This window comes from Natator depressus, chromosome 1 (assembly GCF_965152275.1).
Source record: "Natator depressus isolate rNatDep1 chromosome 1, rNatDep2.hap1, whole genome shotgun sequence".
NCBI classification, from domain to species: domain Eukaryota; kingdom Metazoa; phylum Chordata; order Testudines; family Cheloniidae; genus Natator; species Natator depressus.
In genome coordinates this window covers 3,446,344-3,468,354 of record NC_134234.1, presented here as the reverse complement: position 1 = coordinate 3,468,354, position 22,011 = coordinate 3,446,344, and the positions used below count along the sequence as shown (strand labels likewise).

The following is a 22,011-nucleotide window of genomic DNA, read 5'->3' as shown; positions in this document are numbered from 1 at the left end:
TGGATAGTCCAAGAGACATGAAACCCTTTCCTGACCTGAGTGTACTGTATTAGTGGAACAAACTGGGGAATTCATCTGTGTATAACTCATCAACTCACAGGGTTGCCATCTTTGTAATTGCTGGTATCTGGACTCCGGAGGCCCTGCCCCTGCCACACCTCTCCTGCTAAGGCTTTGCCCCTGCTCTGCCTTTTCCCCCCCAAGGCTCCTCCCCTGTCGCTCACTCTTCTAGTCCCCGCCCCCGTCACTTGATGGTTCATCTCCACCTGCCTCCCCCTCCCCAGCTACAAGGGAACCATTTCAGATTTTGTTTGGGGGGGTGGTGGTCAATTTTAACCGTGATTCCAGTGTCTATTTAGGCACTTTAAATCTGTAGCTCTTTCGGCAGATAACTTAACAATTAGCTCACAGAAGCGCTGTATTTAATTCTATATAAAGGAAAGAAAAATAAATAAATATTAGACCCACTCAGCTCTAATACTAACGTGTTCTGATATTTTGTGGCAAGTCACTGAAGGGACACTGGTTAGGTTTAGGAATTTAATGTCTATTCTTACTTTGTTACTAACTCTGTGGAGAGAGAGACCCTTTCAGAACTCCTGGGTTCCATCTCAGCTCTGGAAGGGGAGTGGGATCTACCAGGTTACAGAGGGGGCAGATACATCTGGGGTCTATATAAGAACATCAGAATGGCCATACTTGGTAAGAACAATGTTCCATCTAGCCCAGTATCCCATCTTCCAACAGTGGCCTATGCCAGGTGCCCCAGAGGTAATCAACAGAACAGGTAATCATCAAGTGATTCATCCCCTGTCATCCCCTCCCAGATTCTGGCAAACAGGCTAGGGACACCTTCCCTGCCTATCCTTGCTAGTAGCCATTGGTGGACCTATCCTCCATGAATGTATCTAGTTCTTATTGGAAACTGTTATATTTTTGACCTTCACAACATCCTCTGGCAAAGAGTTCCACAGGTTGATTGTGAAGAAATACTTTATTTTCTTTGTTTTAAATCTGCTAGCTATTAATTTCATTGGGTGACCCCTAGTTCTTGTGTTATGTGAATGAATAAATAATATTTTCTTATTCAATTTTCCAGATCACTTGTGATTTTGTAGACCTCTATCATATTTCCCCTTAGTCATCTCTTTTCGAGGCTGAAAAGTTCTAGTCTTTTTAATCTCTCCTCATATGGGAATGGTTCCATCCCCCTAATAATTTCTGTTGCCCTTCTCTGTACCTTTTCCAAATCCAATAAATCTTTGATGAGATTGGGTGACCAAATCTGCATGCAGTATTCAAGCTGTGGGCATAGCATGGATTTATATAGAGGGAATATGATATTTTCATTCTGATTCTCTATCCCTTTCTGAAGGATTCCCAACATTCTCTTACCTTTGACAGCCATTGCAGATGGAGAAGATGTTTTCAGAGAACTATTCACAATGACTCCAAGATCTCTTTCTTTATGGGTAACAGCTCATTTAAACCCTATCGTTCTGGGATTATATTTTGCCATGTGCATTATTTTGCATTTATCAACACTTTTGAATTTCATCTGCCATTGTGTTGCCCAGTCACCCAGGTTTTGTGATTCCTTTGTAACTCTTCTCAGTCTGCTTTGAACTTAAGTATCTGAGTAATTCTGATTCATCGGCAAGTTTTGCCACCTTGCAGTCTACCCCTATTCCCAGATCGCTTGTGAATATGTTGAACAGCACTTGTCGCAGAACAGACCCCTGAGGAACACCACAACTTACATCTCTCCATTTTCACCATTTCTTCTGACCCTTTGTTTCATATTTTTAATGGGGGTGCCTGGGAATGCTTTCAGCTCATCGAATGATCCTTAGTTTAATTTAATGACAAGCCTTTTGTTATGTTAATCACCCTGCCTCTGTTTATAAACAAACTCCCTGCACCAGATGTGGAAGCTGGGAGCAGTGCAGAACTCATCACTTTCCGCACTCAGGCTGGGCTGCAGTTAAGAGTTCTGTCTGGGGCTAGGGTGTGTGCTGTGATCAGACCTCAGGTACAAAACTCACGGGCAGACTAGATTACCCCTTGGCTCCCCTAAATGGTGCCCTGCCCAGCGGGTCTCCCTCTGCTCCGGGGCTGGGACAGGAGCTGCTGCAGCCTAAGAAGGAGCTTGCCCACAGGTTGGAGGCAGCCCTGGCTGAGCAGCGGCTGGTGTGTGTCTTTGACGCAGTGCCTCCTGCAGCCCTGCAGTAACTGGACACGGCCAGATCTGCTTTTTGACTGTACTTTCCGGTTGAAATCCAAGTACCTGGCAACCCTAAATGGCACCCAGAAGCCGAAAACCATCCTGTCTTGGTAAAAGACATTTCAGACAGTTGACAAGAAGGTGTGAGACCATTTCAGACAGTTGACAAGAAGGTGTGAGGAACAGTAGTTCATTTATTCTATTAACTCAATGTTTTGTTATATGAACCATCTGTATCCTTATGTCTTTGGGCTGGAAACTTCTTGTGGAACAAAAGGGTTCCCGCCATATGGAAGAAACCATAAAAGGGGGCAGCGATATCACCATGTGGCCTCACTCCCCACACAGAAACACCTGGAAACACATGAGGAACAAAGACTGAACTGCAGGAAGAGCTGTTCCCAGGCTAAAGGGATTTCTAGCCTGTGTATGGAAGCTTGATGGACTGAGTTCAGGATCCTCACAAAAGGAAGAAAGGAGAGTGTTAGGGGGCTTATTCCTTCACCCACTCACTTCCCTGGTCCTTCTTGCATGAACAGAGAGCAACAATACCCGAAGTCCAAAGGTGCAAACAATTCGATGTTTATTGGGGTGAACTTCCAGCAAGCATGATTCCAGTTTCCTTCTTTAGTGTCCCCCTTCCCAGCTCTGACACCACAGAGCCTTACACCTGTGTCCCTGTTCCCATTCCTGCCCTTAGCCAAACATGATTCCAATTTCCCCACCCGCATTCCCTGTTCCCATTTCCCCCTTTAGCTAAACATGATTCCAATTCCCCACCCCCATTCCCTGTTCCCATTTCCGCCCCCTACTTCCTGATTGACTGCAGACTATATAGTAAAACTTGAGTTCTGCTTAGCTATACCTTAATCAATTTTCCCAAAATTTAACTAACCAATCCTAGCATACTGTAACATGATTATGTAACCAATTATATCCCACCACCTTAATTAGTTTACACCCAGCAAAATTAATTATACAGCAGACAGAAACAATCACAGAACCAGAAAGAGATTATAGAGACAAACAGTAGGGAAATGGGGACTACAATGATAGAACAACACAGAAATGAGGATTTCACATCCCAGCTATTGATAAGTGAGTTCTTGCCAGACAGATGCTATCAAACCAAGTTTCCTTTTACATCTTCCAGGCACTTCCCTTTCTCTGGAGGGGATAGGCACTATCAGGACAGGGTTGTATCCTAACAGCCCAATAGCACCTTCTTTCAATGTGACTAGCATTCACTTCTCAGCTTATGGCTGCCTCTGCTGTTTAGCCAAAGGCCTTAGCCTAAGAACAGGGCCTCAGACTGTCACAGTGAAAAAAGGCCTTGTACAGTCAGACAGTGATTTTGATTCTTTTATACCTCTATAACTAGCTAAGTGACAAGAATACACCTAAATTCTTAGAGTATAGGCCTTTACAGACAGGCCTGAATATCTAGATCCTAACAGAGAGTAGCAAAATACGGACCATGGACTTCAGAAAAGCTGACTTTGACTGCCTTAGGGAACTGATGGACAGGTCCCTTGGGAGGCTAATATGAGGGAGAAAGGAGTCCAGGAGATCTGGCTGTATTTTCAAGAAGCCTTACTGAGGATGCAGGAACAAACCATCCCGATGTGCAGAAAGAATGGCAAATATGGCAGGCGACCAGCTTGGCTTAAGTGTGAAATCTTCGGTGAGCTTAAACACAAAAAGGAAGCTTACAAGAAGTGGAAACTTGGACTGATGACTAGGGAGGAGAATTAACATATTGCACAAGCATGCAGGGGTGTAATTAGAAAGGTCAAAATGCAGCTGGAGTTGCAGCTAGCACGGGATGTGAAGGGTAACAAGAAGGTTTTCTACAGGTATGTTAGCAAGAAGAAAAAGGTCAGGGAAAGTGTGGGACCCTTACTGAATGGGGTAGGCAACCTAATGACAGATGATGTGGAAAAAGCTGAAGTCAGCTCCCAGACTGCTGCACTGGGCAGCACAGTATTGGGAGGAGGTGAGCAGCTCTCAGTGGTGAAAGAACAGGTTAAGGACTATTTAGAAAATGTGGACATGCACAAGTCCATGGGGACGGATCTAATGCATCCGAGGGTGCTGAGGGAATTGGCTGATGTGATTGCAGATCCATTGGCCATTATCTTTGAAAACTTGTGGTGATCAGGGAGGCCCCCAATGATTGGAAAAAGGCAAATATAGTGCCCATCTTTTAAAAAAGGGGAGAAGGGGAACCCAGGGAACTACAGACCAGTCAGCCTCACCTCAGTCCCTGGAAAAATCATGGAGCAGGTCCTCAAGGAAACCATTTTGAAGCACTTGGAGGAGAGGAAGGTGATCAGGAACAGTCAACATGGATTCACCAAGGGCAAGTCATGCCTGACCAACCCGATTGCCTTCTATGATGAGATAACTGGCTCTGTGGATATGGGGAAAGCAGTGGATGTGATGTATCTTGACTTTAGCAAAGCTTTTGGTATGGTCTCTCATAGTATTCTTGCCAGCAAGTTAAAAAAGTATGGACTGGATGAATGGACTATAAGGTGGATAGAAAGCATGCTAGATTGTCAGACTGAACGGATAGTGATCAACGGCTCGATGTCTAGTTGGCAGCCGGTATCAAGCGGAGTGTCCCAGGGGTCGTCCTGGGGCTGATTTTGTTCAACAACTTTATTAACGATCTGGATGATGGGATGGATTGCCCCCTCAGCAAGTTCACAGATAACACTAAGATGGGGGGAGAGGTAGATATGCTGCAGGGTAGAAAGAGGATCCAGAGTGACCTAGACAAATTGGAGGATTGGGCCAAAAGAAATCCGATGAGGTTCAACAAGGACAAGTGCAGAGTCCTGCACTTAGGAAGGAAGAATCCCATGCACCGCTACAGGCTGGGAACCAACTGGCTAAGCAGCAATTTTGCAGAAAAGGACCTGGGGATTACAGTGGAAGAGAAGCTGGATATGAGTCAGCAGTGTGCCCTTGTTGCCAAGAAGGCTAACGGCATATTGGGCTGCATTAGTAGGGGCATTGCCAGCAGATCTAGGGACATGATCATTCCCCTCTATTCAGCACTGGTGAGGCCACATCTGGAGTACTGTTTTGGGCCATCCAGTTTTGGGCCCCCCACTACAGAAATGATGTTGATATATTGGAGAGAGACCAAGCGGAGGGCAATGGATACGATCAGGGGGTTGGGGCACATGACTTATGAGGAGAGGCTGAGGGAACTGGGCTTGTTTAGACTGCAGAAGAGAAGAGTGAGGGGGGATTTGATAGGGGCTTTCAACTAACTAAAAGTGGGTTCCAAAGAGTATGGAGCTCGGCTGTTCTCAGTGGTGGAAGATGACAGAACAAGGAGTAATGGTCTCAAGTTGCAGTGGGGGAGGTCTAGGTTGGATATTAGGAAACACTATTTCACTAGGAGGGTGGTGAACCACTGGAATGGGTTCCCTAGGGAGGAGGTTTTTAAGAGAGGTTTTTAAGGCCTGGCTTGATAAAGCCCTGGCTGGGATGATTTAGTTGGCGTTGGTCCTGCTTTGAGCAGGGGGTTGGTCTAGATGACATCCTGAGGTCTCTTCCAAACCTTATCTTCTGTGATTCTATGATTCTTCTATGACAGGGTGATTTTTTATGAGCTGTGATCTGCAGATCTTTCTATACAGAACAAGACAGAATTCTTTTGGGTTTATGCCCCAAAGGTGGTGTGCACATGAGTGCTGGGTGAATCCTCTCACTCAGAGATGACTTCAGTTTGTGTCTGTAGCTGAGTCTGGGCCTACCTGTGTGCGTGTGCTGGAACAGGCTGGAGAGCCTAATTCTGCAAAACAGGGAGAGAGAGAATCCAGGCTGGTGGAGTAGAAGGGGCTCAGTGAAACCCCAGTACATCTGGTGGCAGCCCAGAAGGGGGAACCAACCTGTCACAGTCTCCAATAGCTACTCCGTATCAAGGGGCAGCACAAGATCAGGCGTGAGGATATATTGAACCTAGAACCACCCCCATTAGCTCTGTCATTTTTTGGCAGCTTTCTTGCTGGGGACACATGACTAGAAAAAAATGACCAGTAAATTCTGAAGTGGGCATAGCAAGAAATGCCACTGCGTGGCCGGTGATCATGTGGGTGCCAAAACTTCAGTAGCACAACAGGACTGCCAGTGCGCAAATATACAACCAGACCCCCTTATGCACCTTCCCATTGACAGATCCAGACAGTGCTCGGTTTGGAAGGAAGCTACGTTCCTTTGGGATTTGCCATGTTGATAAGGAATGAGGGGAGGAATGGCTCCCCAGACACTGTGGGAATACATCTGTTGATCCAGTTATGTGTGTGAGGCTGAGGTCGCACAAATGCAGGTGACACTCACGAAACAAGGAAAGTGAAAGGGACATTTTCAGCGGGTCACATGTTGCACACGTGATGGGTAGCGGGGAAAACACTCTTTCATTTTCCTTTGCTCTGTACCTCAACTTGCTTTTCTCCTGTGGTACAGAGGAGAATGTCGTCTTTTTCAGTACATGGTTGTATGTCTTATATAAAAATACAAAATTAGATCTCAGAGAGCTCTAATTTGATTGATATATTGTTGTGACACTCTGTACCCCAAAGCAACACCCTGGCACCTCCATATTAACCACTATTATATAATTGCAACAATTCTTGTACAAAATATGTCACCTCAGGTGTCTATGGAAAAGTTATGGTTTGCTGAATATGACTATCCTCTTTGTATCCATGTCTCATTATTGTATCTGAAGTTATGGATATTGATTATCTGCCTCTATTTCAAACGTGTTTGCTCCTGTGGTAGTTCCCACAAGGTAGTTTACATCCAGTCTAGCCAGCACATTGTGAATAGTTGATGGCCCAACAATGAACACAATGGGCCATGGAAAAAGTTTATCCCCACCTGATGGACTTTCCTGTGGACGTTCTAGCCAGGGTATGGGTTACGGCCCCTGCTATGACTCATTGAAGCATGAAAATTCATCTGACACTGGACTCCATCCTGTGCCTGTACTTTTCCAGTACTGTGCTGGGATCTTTGTTTGGGACAATGAAGTTCCCTCCACATGGCAGAAGCTATAAAAGGGAGAAGTGACATCACCGCTTGGCCTCACTCCCCCCGCCCCCACAACTCAACACGTGAAAACACGATTAGAGGAAAAATTCTTTGAGGAGGGGGTCCCAGGCTGGCAAGAAGAAATCGAGGTATGTGTGTGGAATATTGGTGAACTGTTTGTACCATCAGGGTAAGACAATTCTTGAGTCAAATCCTGTCTAATTTAGAGAACTCAGATTGTGATTTTGTAGATCCTACTGAATAGATAGTTGTTCGTTACTATGCTAATGAACCATCACACCAAGGGGAGAAGGTAATTCCTTGGGCTGGTAAGACACACAAAACAGGTGTGAAAGAGCTGCTTGGAGAAGACACACCTCTTAGCCCAGAGAGCACAGATCACAACCTGCTAGGAAATGGGGAGAGGGTGGGCAAGGTCCCAGTGCTGGAAATTGGGATCAAAGAGAAAGACTGAGAGAGGGATGTTGGTGGATTTTTTGCATGGGCATAACCCTGAGATTGGGAAGCAGCTCCACAGAGGGCTAGCCAACATGCAAAGTCCCCTTACATTATCATCTCACCAGATTCCAGCATAACAAGACCCTGAAGATGACCTTTGACTGAGATCCCTATTGAAGGAGACGCTGAGGGGAAAAGAAAACCAGTAACTAAACACATGTGAATGTTAAGGGAGGAGTTGAAAGGCACAATGAGTATTGAACAAACAAACTGTCCAAGCAGAAGGCATGGTTACAGTAGGCAAGTCAGGACTCCTGGGTTCTGTCTGTCATTCTCTGTGTGACCTTGGCAAGGTCACATCTCCTTTGCTTCAGTTTACCTATCTGTATAACGGGGATATGTTCAAAGTGACTTTCCTTTGCTAAGTATTTTGAAGATCCTTCAATGAAGGTGCTGCACGGTATGGTGATAGTTACTGATGAGAATTACTGGTCTCTGAGCCCTTAGCGACAGCCCCATGTGCCTGCAGAAAGTGCTCGTGTCTCCCCGCAGGAATCTTTCTTATAAGAACATAAGAACGGCCATACTGGGCTAGACCGAAGGTCCATCTAGCCCAGTATCCTGTCTTCCGACAGTGGCCAATGCCAGGTGCCCCAAAGGGAATAAACAGAACAGGTGATCATCAAGTGATCCATCCCCCATCACCCATTTCCAGCTTCTGGCAAAGAGAGACTAGGGACACCATCCCAATCCATCCTGGCTAATAGCTAGGGATGGACCTATCCTCCATGAACTTACTTGGTTCTTTTTTTAACATGATCTCCAGATCTGTTTTGGAGATGAAGAAAAATTACAAAGCAGAGGGAATAGAATATCCTACATCTGCCGAATCACTCACACCTTACTCTGAAGCATCTGGAGCCAGCCACTGTCAGAGCCAGGAACCTGGGCTAGGTGCACATCCATGGATGTTTAGGAACCCAGAGCATCCTGGCTTTCACAGGTGCTGAGCATCCAAAAGGCCATAGAATCATAGAATCATAGAAGATTAGGGTTGGAAGTGATCTAGGTATTATCCCTAATTTTCTTACTCATCCAGTATCATTTTTAAATATACAATGATTCACAGAGCAGCCAATTCCTCTCTGAGTCAGCACAGAGCCCAAGAGTTCTCATCTCCCTTTGGGAAGGTCCCTTAATTACTGTTTACTCCTAAAGCTGGATGAAGAGCGCAGAAGCACAGAGATGCAAAGAGAGTCATTGGCTCGAGTGTCTTCTGTGTCCAGCCTGTTTACATTGAGATGCTGCTTTGCCACTAGAGGCTGAGTGAATTACCCTGGGATTGCGCAGAGCTCTGTTATAACCAGCGCACACCACTGTATCGGCTCTCGGCGTGGGATGTTGCTGCAGATGCTGGGGTGAGAGATGTGTGGGACATGGCTAGCTGAGGAGGATTCCCAGGGAAGACACTTCCGTCTCAGGATTCACAGGTACCATCTCTTGCTGAAGAGCTCACCTTCACCTTCAGTGGCACGGTGGATCCTTCAGGATGAAAGCTGTTAGTAGCTGTATAATACAAAGGCCAAACTCTGAGGCCCTGGTCCGTAGTTTAATCAGGCCCCACTGAGGCTAAACTATTCTTGGTGTAAGAACTGAATCGAAACCTTGGTGTAAGAACTGCTTGACAAGCCCAGTGCAGCAACATGGGCACGGTGGGATGGAGAATACGTCTGGGGTCCTTTCTGCTCTGCATAGCCGTTAAACATCCCAGGGCCCTTTTCACAGGGAATGAGTTTGCTCCAATATCATGGGCCAAAATGTCCCTTTCTGCTGATGGCCTCCAGCCCCAAGGCGGCTGGATTTCAGTGGCACGGTGGATCCTTCAGGATGAAAGGTGTTAGTAGATGGACAATACAAAGGCCAAATTTTGAGGCCCTGGCCCTTAGTTTAATCAGGCCCCACTGAGACTAAACTTTTCTTGGTGTAAGAACTGAATTGAAACCTCAGGAGCCAGCTGTGTGTTCATGCACAGAGTCTGTCACCTCCTGCTCTTACATCTCAGGGCTCTGGCTGTTAATGGCTGGGGGGGTGGGGAGGGGAGGGTATTACTTGACATAAGACCATAAGAACGGCCATACTGGGTCAGACCAAAGGTCCATTCAGCCCAGTATCCTGTCTACTGACAGTGGCCAGTGCCAGGTTCCCCAGAGGGAGTGAAATTAACAGGTAATGATCTAGTGATCTCTTTCCTGCCATCCATCTCCACCCTCTGACATACAGAGGCTAGGGACACCATTCCTTACCCGTCCTGGCTAATAGCCATTAATGGACTTAACCTCCATGAATTTATCCAGTTCTCTTTTAAACCCTGTTATAGTCCTGGCCTTCACAACCTCCTCAGGCAAGGAGTTCCACAGGTTGACTGTGCGCTGAGTGAAGAAGAACTTCCTTTTATTTGTTTTAAACCTGCTGCCCATTCATTTCATTTGGTGGCCCCTAGTTCTTATATTATGGGAACAAGTAAATAACTTTTCCTTATTCACTTTCTCCACATCACTCATGATTTTATAGACCTCTATCATATCCCCCCTTAGTCTCCTCTTTTCCAAGCTGAAAAGTCCTAGCCTCTTTAATCTCCCCTCATATGGGACCCATTCCAACCCCCTATACATTTTAGTTGCCCTTCTCTGAACCTTTTCTAATGCCAGTATACCTTTTTTGAGATGAGGGGACCTCCTGTCTTTTATCTGCTGTAAAGCACAGACGTTCTAACCGTCCTCACTGGAACAATTATAAGAATTTTGCAACGTGGGCAAGACATCTTCTCTCCTAGCTTCATTCGAGAAGGCAGCTGAACTGTTAGGTCTGAAACTTTGAAAAAAACAATTCATCTGGAAGCAGACACCCAGCATGGGAAATTTCAGTCCAAACACTTCAAGTCTGGTAAACTTATAAGCCACTGAAAATGCGGTTTCCTAATGGAAGGTGTCAGACAGCCTTACCTAAGCGTGGTGCCACCAGTACCACCTACAACGGCCCATCCATTTGTAAATCCCATTCAGCTAAGCTCCTTGCTCCAGTAATGTCTGTGGCAAGGAGTTCCACAGGCCAACTATGGATTACGTAAACAATGTTCTTTTATAGGAGTTCTATGTTCAGACTTCCAATGTAATGGAATGTTCTCTTGTTCGTGTGTTGTGAGACACAGTAAATATAGCTGCTTGATCTACTTTCTTTATTGATAGATTCATAGGATATAAAGCCAGAAGGGACCATCTGATCATCCAGCCTGACCTGCTGTATAACACAGGCCATTAAATTTCATACAGTTTTCCCTGCATTGAGCTCCATAACTTGTGTTTGACTAAGGCCTTGTCTGTTGAAGGATTTTACATCATAGAATCATAGAGCCACGGGGCGAGAAGGGACCGCCAGGGTCATCTAGTCTAACCCTTGCCGAGATGCAGGATGTGTTCTGTCTAAACCATCCCAGACAGATGGCTCTCCAGCCTCCTTTGGAAAACCTCCAGCGCAGGAGCTTCCACAACCTCCTGAGGTGTCTGCTCCATTGTTCTCCTGTTCTTACCGTTAGGAATTTTTTCCTGAGATTTAAATCTTCTCTAAATCTACTCTGCTGTAGTTTGAACCCATTGCCTCTTGTCCTGCCCTCAGTGGCAAGAGAGAACATTTTTTCTCCATCTTTTTTGTGGCAGCCTTTCAAGTCTCTGAAAACCACTGGCATGTCCCCCCTTTATCTCTTCTCCAAGCTAAATATATCCAGTTGCTTCAGCCTTTGCTCATACGGCTTGCATTCCAGCCCTCGAATCCTCTTTGTCTCTCAACTCTGGATCCTTCCTAGTTTCTCTATATCCTCCCTATGGTTTGGTGGCCAACACTGGACGCAGTACTCCAACTGTGGCCTAACCAGTGCCGAGAGGAGCGGTATAATCATCTCCTGTGACTCGCATGCTATGCCTGTGTTAACACAACCTAACACTGCATTTGCATCTGTTTTTCTGCAATAGTAAAAACATCCACACCTCTGAGAGATGCCACTTTATCATCCTAACCCCGGTGTAGACAGCATGAGGTTGAAGGAAGAATTCTTCCACCGACCCAGCTCCCACCTCTTGGGAAAGTGGATTACCTGCACTTTTGGGAGAACCCCCATCGTCGGTGTAAGCAGTGTTTACACTGAAGCGCTCCAGCAGCGATGCTGCACATTTTAAGTGCAGACAAGCCCTTAAGCAGATCTTCAAGAAAAGCACCCAGTCTGGATCTGCAGCCATGGGGAGTTGTAGAATCCACCACTTCCCTTCGTCCAACGAAGTGAGCTGTAGCTCACGAAAGCTTATGCTCAAATAAATTGGTTAGTCTTTAAGGTGCCACAAGTCCTCCTTTCCTTTCCTTCATAGTGTGTCCCAATGGTTAATCACCCTGAGTGCTAAAATTTTGGCCTTTTTTTCCAGCTGGATTTTGTCTGGCTTCAGCTTCCAACTCCTGGGTCCTGCTCTGCCTTTCTCTGCTAGATTACAGAGTGCATTATTACTCACAGATTTCTACCCATGGAAATCTCCTCTTGATCATCTTTTTGATAAGATAAATAGATGAAGCTCTTTAAGTCTCTCACTGTCAGGCATTTTCTCCAGCCTCTAAACATTTTTGTGGCCCTTTTCTGTACCCTCTCCAATTTTTCAACATCTCTTTTTAGAATGTGGACCCCAGAACTGGATACAGTTGGTTTCACCAATGCCATATGCAGAGGTAAAATCCTTCCCCTTCTCCAACTCACGTCTCCCCTGTTTATGCATCCAAGGATTGCATCAGTCCTCTTGGCCACAGCATCGCACTTGGAGCTCACAATGAGCTGGGTGTCCAGAATGACCCTTAAATCCTATTCAGGGTCCCTGCATTCCATAATACAGTGCCCTAGTCTGTGGGTTGGGCCTGCATTCCCTGTTCTAAGAGGATAACTTTGCATTCGTCTGTATTAAAACATTTTCTTTCCATGGGCCCACCTCACCAAACGCTCCAGATCAATTGTTATGCCTGCCCCGGGCCCCTCATTGTAATCACTCCGCCAATCTTTGGGTTGTCCTCAAATTTCATTTGCAGTGATTTTCCATTTCCTTCCAAACCATTGATGAATGGAATCAGGTTTCTTTGACAAGCCTTCTTTTCCATAAACCCTCTTGTTCACGGGCATTAATTATATTCCCAGCCTTTTTTTTACTCTAATCCCAGACCAGCTTTTCCATTGTTTCCTAACCTTGTCAAATCTTTTTAAAAAACGTTCCCTTTCCTTTTTTCAATAATTTACTTTTAACACAGTACTGTCCTGTTGTTCCTTTCTTTTTTTTTTTTTTTGGCTCTGCTCCTGTCTGATTGCGTACTTCTGGTTCCAACTGAGATGTGTGGTTGATCGGTCTGTTCTTAACCCCGGTGTTTGTTTAAGGTTCTGTTGTCGATGCTGTTTATCATCCTCTTTGACGGCTAACGGAGTGGAAAGTATTTAATCATCTTAGGTGATATGAGTACATCATACCGCTTCTTTCCAAATGTAGAACAAAAAATAAGTATTGAACACATCTACCTTTTCTGCAGCATTAACAAGTTTCCTTTCTCTCTCCAGGAATTGGCCTAAACCCTCTCTAGGATTTCTTTTGTTCTTAATATACTTAATAACCTCCTTTTTGTGATCCTTAGCCCTGCCAAGCATGGGTTTTTCCCTGATGTCTCTAATGTCCCTTATCAGTGTTCATAACTTCCAATTTGTATTGCTTGCTATCTATGTCCCTGTTTCCCATCTGTTATACATTGCTTTCCCCGCCCCAAACAGCTGCCTTCAGTTTGTCACTAAACCAGGTTTTAGCCCAAGTTGTCCACTTCCTTGACTTTGGAATTGTGGCTTTCTAGTTATCTAATAACCACTTCCAATAAAATTTCCTCTTTTCCTTCCCAGTTTTCTGTCTAAATTATTCCGCCCAATCTGTTTTTCTCATAATTTTCCTCAAATTTGGGGAATTAGCCCCTTTGAAACACTAAGTGTCTATCAATATTACTGGTTGAGAACTGTTCTCTGTTTGTCCATTGGAATGTAATCAGATCCACTGTTTATTTTCCTCTCCTCTATCATATACCCCCTTAGTTGCCTCTTCTCTAAACTAAACAGTCCCAGACTTTTCAGGCTGTCTACATTTGGCAGCCTCCCCATTCTCATAGCCTGTCTTGTCCTGAAAATCCCCTTTCTATCTGCTATGTCCTTTATAGAGACTGGGTGACCAAAACTGAGCACTTGTCCAGAGCAGGTTTTTCTCCATCCCATTGCTTAGGTATGCGAACATTGTCTCTCTTTTCACTACTACTGCCAATGAACAGGTGTTTCCGTGGAGCTTCTATCAATGACACCCGGGTCTTTTCCCTGACGTTTGTTCTAGTTGGGATGTTTCCACATGTACGTGCTCGGCAAAGCTTTGTTTTTTTTCCAGACTTAGATTTTGAGCAACCGGCTAAATAGGAATCTCCCTACATCATGGGCTCTCTAGCCTGGGATTCATTGCATTAAGGAACAATTATGGATAGCCAGTACCCACACTCCGGTTTCCTGCTGCTGCCTATTAAGGATTCCCACACCATGATGTGTCAGAATTATTGATTCATGGAGCACCATGAAACATGGAATTGGATTTGGAGAGTCAGTGTTTCATAATTAATTTTTCTGAATAACGAAAATGTTATTTTTAGTGTGTGAAGGGTGACGAATCTGCTTCACCTATGAGAACAGCCCCCAGTTCTGCATGTAGTGTCTAATATTAACATTGTCTCTCCACCAGGCATTTGTACAGCGACCATCACCCTAGAGCCTGGGCACATACAGGAAGTCTGGTGAATGTACGGTACGTGCAGGAGACACCGTTCTGCCTCAGAGTTGGACACCATCTCCCCTACTCCATGTCAGATTCCAGCACAACTCACTTCACCAACCCCTCCACCTTCATCCTGCTGGGCATTCCTGGCCTGGCAATGTCTAGTTGGCAGCCGGTGTCAAGTGGAGTGCCCCAGGGGTCGGTCCTGGGGCTGGTTTTGTTCAATATCTTCATAAATGATCTGGAGGATGGTGTGGATTGCACTCTCAGCAAATTTGCAGATGATACTAAACTGGGAGGAGTGGTAGATACGCTGGAGGGGAGGGATAGGATACAGAAGGACCTAGACAAATTGGAGGATTGGGCCAAAAGAAGTCTGATGAGGTTCAAGAAGGAGAAGTGCAGGGTCCTGCACTTAGGATGGAAGAATCCAATGCACCGCTACAGACTAGGGACCGAATGGCTAGGCAGCAGTTCTGCGGAAAAGGACCTAGGGGTGACAGTGGACGAGAAGCTGGATATGAGTCAACAGTGTGCCCTTGTTGCCAAGAAGGTCAATGGCATTTTGGGATGTATAAGTAGGGGCATAGCGAGCAGATCGAGGGATGTGATCGTTCCCCTCTATTCGACACTGGTGAGGCCTCATCTGGAGTACTGTGTCCAGTTTTGGGCCCCACACTACAAGAAGGATGTGGATAAATTGGAGAGAGTCCAGCGAAGGGCAACAAAAATGATTAGGGGTCTAGAGCACATGACTTATGAAGAGAGGCTGAGGGAGCTGGGATTGTTTAGTCTGCAGAAGAGAAGAATGAGGGGGGATTTGATAGCTGCTTTCAACTACCTGAAAGGGGGTTCCAAAGAGGATGGCTCTAGACTGTTCTCAATGGTAGCAGATGACAGAACGAGGAGTAATGGTCTCAAGTTGCAATGGGGGAGGTTTAGATTGGATATTAGGAAAAACTTTTTCACTAAGAGGGTGGTGAAACACTGGAATGCGTTACCTAGGGAGGTGGTAGAATCTCCTTCCTTAGAGGTTTTTAAGGTCAGGCTTGACAAAGCCCTGGCTGGGATGATTTAACTGGGAATTGGTCCTGCTTCGAGCAGGGGGTTGGACTAGATGACCTTCTGGGGTCCCTTCCAACCCTGATATTCTATGATTCTATGATTCTATGGAGACGGCCCATGTCTGGATCTCCATCCCCTTCTGTGCCATGTATGCCATAGCCGTCTTGGGGAACTGCACCATCCTGTTCATAGTGAAGAGAGAGCCGAGCCTCCATGGGCCCATGTACTATTTCCTCTGCATGCTGGCCGTCACCGACCTGGTCCTGTCTACGTCCATCCTCCCCAAAACGCTGAGCATCTTCTGGTTCAATTCCAGGGATATAAATTTCAGTGCCTGCCTCACCCAGATGTACTTCATTCACTGCTTTTTTGTGGTGGAGTCTGGGATCTTCGTGGCCATGGCTTTGGATCGCTATGTGGCCATCTGCCATCCCCTTAGACATTCCACCATCCTGACAAACCCCACGGTGGCCAAGATCGGCCTGGCCATGGTACTGCATGGTGGCATGCTCAGACTGCCCTCGATCCTCCTAGCAAGGCAGTGGCCATATTGCAGAACCAACATCATTCCCCACACGCACTGCGAACACTTGGCTGTGGTGAAGCTGGCCTGTGCTGACACCAGTGTCAGTAGTTACTACAGCCTCTTTGTGGTATTCTGTGTGATGGGTTTGGATGTGATTTTTATCACCGTGTCCTATACCCAGATCCTCAGGGCCATCTTCAGCCTCCCCACGAAGGACGCCCGGCTCAAGATTTTTGGAACCTGCAGCTCCCACCTCTCTGCCATCCTAGCCTTTTACATCCCCAGTCTCTTCTCTTTTCTCATGTACCATTTTGGCCTCAATTTGCCCCTGCATTTCCACATTCTCATTGCCAATATATACCTCCTGGTGCCCCCCATGATAAACCCCATCATCTACGGGGTGAGGACCAAACAGAACCGGGACAGGCTTCTCCGGCTCATTACCCATAAAGGAACTAATTTTTTCTCTTTCTGCTTTGGCTCTCAGACCAAGTTCCATGCAGATCTGGGTGGTGAGCTGGTGCTGGTCCCTTTTCCCTGAATCACTTACTGGTCAGTGAGAGACATTAAATAATTTCCTGATCTTACTGTGCTTTGTCAGCATGACAAACTGGGGAATCGGTCTGTGTACAACTCACTAACTCATAAGGTTGCCACCTTTCTAATTTCTGGTAACTGGATCCCTGAGGTCCTGCCCCCTGCCCTGCCTCTTCCTCCAATGCCCAGCTTCTGCTCTGCATCTCATCTCAAGGCTCCACCCACTTCTGCGCTTTTCCCCGCAAGGCGCTGACCCTCTCGCTTGCTCCTCTTCTCCATCTGTCACTCGCTGAGTCTCCCCCACCAGCTGAGTTCCCTCTGCTCTGGGGCTGAGACAGGATCTGCTGCAGCCTGACAAGGAGCCTGCAGCGAGTGCAGGAAGCAGCAGTGCTGGGCTCATCAAGCCAGTCGGGAGTGGGGAGGGAAGCCAGGAAGCCGTATAAAAGCAGCTGAGGGTTGGGAGCAGGGTTGATTGGCAGGTGGGTGAGATTGTGCATCATACAGCTTGTTGGCCCTGAAGCTTGATTACAAAGTCCTGAGGGAAGAGACCATTGTGTGACTTATTTCTTTAGCTTTCAGAACCCTTTTGTTCCTCCTGGCCGGAAGCCTGTAACAGGCAAGATCCATGCAATGGTTATGGGCTGGGACCCCATTGCCCTGAGCCAGGCCTTGGGGTCCAGGCAAGGGATCAGTTTTGAAGATAGGTGGATAACAGCTGAGAAAGGCAGAAGGATGAGCCCCTGCATTAGCTGGGAAGGCAGGATGCTGGGCAGAGGCCGAGGTGATGTTGGTAGCTCGCAGGGAGGGAGATAAATGGCACACCTGCCATTAGCCAGCTATTTACACACGTACGCGGCACGTTATCTGGAACTACAAGGCACCCATTGCCCAGGGGCTGAAGCTGAGCTTTGAAGCTGAGTCTAACATTCACTCTGCCTGACGCTTTTGATCATTACATCTAGAAGCTCTTTATCTAGACTGCTAGCAGTATTATCCCCATGTCATGGACTGACTGAGCCACGCAGTGGTAAAGTGGTTTACCCAAGGCCACACAGTGACTCGGCGGTAGGGCTGAGAATAGGAACCAGGAGTCCTGACCCCTCCAACACCACTGCTCTGGCCATAAACTGGCACTGGTCTTCTGATCCCAGTACATCGCCATTAATCATAACTTCACACAAAGATGATACATGCATATAAACAGGATAGTCATACTTAGCAAATCAGAACTTTCCCATTGACATCTGACCGGACATACTGTGTAGAATTTTGTTGCAATTGCATAACTGTAGGAGCAACAGTGATTTCTTAGGAATGTGTATCTCTGCAATATCGGCCCTGTTCTTGCCAGATTCTGTGAGCAGGTCCTGCTGTGACGTTCTTGACATAAACGATGACTGTATAGATCATTGTTGCAACCACTGTTATATATTTGCAGCAAATACTGTACAAACATCATCATGTGAGGTGTCTATGAAAAGGTTATGATTTGCTGGTTATGTTTATGTGATCTGTATATGTGTACCATTTTTGTCGTTGAAATTTTGAATATTGGCTATGTACTCGTATCTCAATGTGTATTGATTGTAAGTAGCCTCAGTGAAGCACTTGCTCAGCTTCCTGAGAAAGGACTATTCCCAATAAGTGCCCAATCAAGAAACACTTAACTGACAATGAACTTTGAGAGACGCCAATCCACATCTGAGCTTTCCTGGGAATGTTCAAACTAACATGTAAACAATGGTGTGGGTCTGCAAACTATGTCATGCATGGACATGTGACTTGCCCATGTGACTCCAAGCTCCATCTTGCTGCTGTAATTTTCCACAGTAAGAACAAAAGAGGTCCTTCCGTGGGCAGAGAATATAAAAGGCCCTGAAAATCCCTCCATCTTGTCTTCAATCCTGCTTCTTGCCTCTGGAGGAACCTTGCTACAAACTGAAACTCTGAACAAAGGACTGAATGACCCATCCCAGCTGTGGATGTTTTCCAGAGACTTGATTTACACCTGAAGTTTATTCCATCACTGCTACAAGCCTAAACCAAGAACTTTGCCATTACTGTATGTATTTGATTCCATTTAACCAATTCTAGCTCTTATGTATATTTGTTTCTTTTTATGAATAAACCTTCATATTTTAGATTATAAAGGATTGGCAATAGCGTGATTTGTGAGTAAGATCTGACTTGTATATTGACCTAGTTCTGGGGCTTGGTCCTTTGGGATCGGGAGAACCTTTTTTTCTTTTACTGGTGTATTGGTTTTCATAACCATTCATCCCCATAATGAGTGGCCCTGGTGGTGATACTGGGAAACTGGAGTGTCGAAGGGAATTGCTTGAATGACTTCTCGTTAGCCAGTGGGGTAAAACCTAAGTCCTGTCTGTTTGGCTGGTTTGATGTGCATTAATAGGAAAGCAACTCCAGATTTGGGCTCTAACTTCCCTGCTCTAAGCAATTTGTCCTGAGTTGATACTCTCAATTGTGTCCCTCCAGAGGCCACTTTGTTACAGCATCTAACAAGATCTCACCTGGATAGAAGAAAGGAGTAACTGCATTCTAGATAAAGCCAGTTTTCCCAACTTATCTGAAGAGGGGTTGACATGGAAGAAGAGGAACCTCCCCAGAAGAGGGAACAGAAAGAGAAGGTGTTGGTCCAGCCCCTTAAAAACGCAGAGACTGGATGAGCCAGAAGAAGCTGGGGCAGGAGAGAGGCACAAAGGTGACAAAGGGGGCTCTTTGGTTGCAGGGCTGTGGCTGCAGCAGAGAGACAGAATCCAGCTGGAGGAGAATCCATGAGTTTCAGGAGGTGGCCCCTGGACACCCCAGAGGGCTCGGACAAAATCCCAAAGAATGCTCCAGGGTGGTGAGGACACAGAGACAAGGAATGGCGTACAGGTGTTGTGTTTACCTGGATCTGGGTATCTCCTGTGCTGTCTAAAGTAGAGGAATTGTTTTAGCAACCCCTTTTGCAAAGCCTGGGTCTGTTTGCTTTAGGAATTATGTGCCCCAAAAGCAAGAAACTGGAAACAGAATGAGCCCAAGTGAGAGCTCTGGGAATGATGTGCTCAAGAAATTGGAGAGTCTGGGTGAGAAGAGCAAAAACTAGTCTCAGGGCCTTGGCATGCAGGTCTCCAATTCCAGAGGGAGGCTATAGAAAGGAAGCTGCACCCTGAGAGTGACCCTAGAAAGACAGACACAGACACATGCTGCTCCAATTCAAAAGCACATGAGTCCAGTGTGTGGGACCCAAACACACCTGCGTGGTGGATGTCCACCTGCGGGAGCTTAAGCAAGGCTGTGACAGCAAACCTGGAGCTGCTACACGGATGCTAGGGGACTGTGTGTGGAAGGGAAGTGGGGCTGGGTTGGGAGGTGTCCATAACATGTCATCTTCACCCAAATGTGGCCAATTCTCCTCTGCCCTCAGTGTTTCCGTGAGTGGTAGGGTTCCTGGCCTGATCCAGCCAGAATCCCTGAAGGAAATGTTTCCTGAACCAGGCAGTGCTGGTTTGGGGTCAGGGAGATGATTTGTCTCTCCCTTGGATTGTGCTCCTCAGAATGGGCTCCGTCTCTCTGCCACTTGTAACGTGCATAGAATCCTATGTGGCAGTTACAAATTATTACGCTGTTATTCCATCAATTTCAGTGGCAATTGCTGGTGAAGCACTGAGAATCACTGCATCTGAGAGCTGATCTGGCTGGGCAAGCAGCAGTGTGCATTACTCTGGTTATTAATCCAGGTAAAGCCACCCTGGCCATTGCTATCAAGCAGCCTGCAGTTGCAAACTGCAACCAGCCTCGGTATTAACTTGCCTGGAGGGATTGCTGGGCAGGTGGCAGCTTCATTGACAGGGCTGGATGCTGCCCGACTGATGTGGGTGCTCTTAGAGTAGCAGCTGCTGCCCTCTTCCCTTCTGCAGCCTTTGTGGGGATTTCGTGGAAGCAGACTTGCTACAAAGCTGCAGATCTATAGAACAACAGGTACCCCAGCTCCCGTTGATGGAAGCGAAATGTGGGGGCTGAGGAAGGCTGAGGAACTCTGGGCTGACATTTGCAATGCTCATGGTCTCCAGCAGCTGGTCCGTATCCAGGGGTAGCACAAGATCAGGAGTCAGCATATGTTGAACCCAGCAAGTGCCCTCATCAGCTGTGTCAGTTTTGGCAGCTTTCAAGCTGGGGACACATTACGAGAGTGAAAGACCAGGAATTCTGAAGTGGGCATACTGAGAAATGCCACTACAAGGTGTTAGGATATAGATATCCAGGCCTGTGTGTAAAGGTCTGTACTTTAAGAATTTAGTGGTATTCTTATCACTTCGCTAGTTCTAGAAGTATCAAAGAAAGAATCAAAATCACTGTCTGCTGGTGTAAGGTCCTTCTCTCACTGTGACAGTCTGAGGCCCTGGTCTTAGGCTAAGGCCTTTGGCTAAGCAGCAGAGGCAGCCATAAGCCAGGAAGCGAACAGTCACATCCTCACATTCCAAACTAGTCACATTGAAAGAAGGTGCTATTGGGCTGTTAGGATACAATCCTGTCCTGATAGTGCCTATCGCCTCCAGAGAAAGGGAAGTGCCTAGAAAATGTAAAAGGAAACAGCATCCTGTCTGGCAAGAACTCACTTATCAATACTGGGATGTGAAATCCTCACTTCTGTATTGTTTTGTCATTATAGTTCCCACTTTGCTATTGTTTGTCTGTATAATCTCTGTCTGGTTCTGTGATTGTTCCTGTCTGCTGTATAATTAATTTTGCTGGGTGTAAACTAATTAAGGTGGTGGGATATAATTGGTTACATAATCATGTTACAATATGTTAGGATTGGTTAGTTAAATTTCAGGAAAATGATTGGTTAAGGTATAGCTAAGCAGAACTCAAGTTTTACTATATAATCTGTAGTCAATGAGGAAGTGAGTGGGCCTTGATGGGAGTGTGAGTGTGAGTGTGAGTGTGAGTGTGAGATGGGAACAGGGAATGAGGGTAAGGAAATTGGAACCATGTTTTGCTAAAGGGGGAAATGGGAACAGGGAATGGGAGTAAGGAAACTGGAATCATGTTTGGCTAAGGGCAGGAATGGGAACAGGGACACAGCTGTAAGGCTCTGTGGTGTCAGAGCTGGGAAGGGGGACACTAAGGAAGGAAATTGAAATCATGCTTGCTGGAAGTTCACCCAATAAACATCGAATTGTTTGCACCTTTGGACTTCGGGTATTGTTGCTCTCTGTTCATGCGAGAAGGACCAGGGAAGTGAGTGGGTGAAGGAATAAGCCCCCTAACACAAG

General features: G+C 46.2%; 1 protein-coding gene across 1 annotated transcript; it reads left to right on the top strand.

Moving 5' to 3' along the window:
- Window positions 1-14,552: 14,552 nt before the first annotated feature.
- Window positions 14,553-16,733, top strand: LOC142000216 (olfactory receptor 52R1-like). Its single transcript, XM_074974337.1, has 2 exons — window positions 14,553-14,753; window positions 15,772-16,733. The coding sequence occupies exons 1-2, from the start codon at window positions 14,687-14,689 to the stop codon at window positions 16,731-16,733; spliced, it is 1,029 nt and encodes a 342-aa protein (XP_074830438.1). The 5' UTR covers window positions 14,553-14,686.
- Window positions 16,734-22,011: the final 5,278 nt, after the last annotated feature.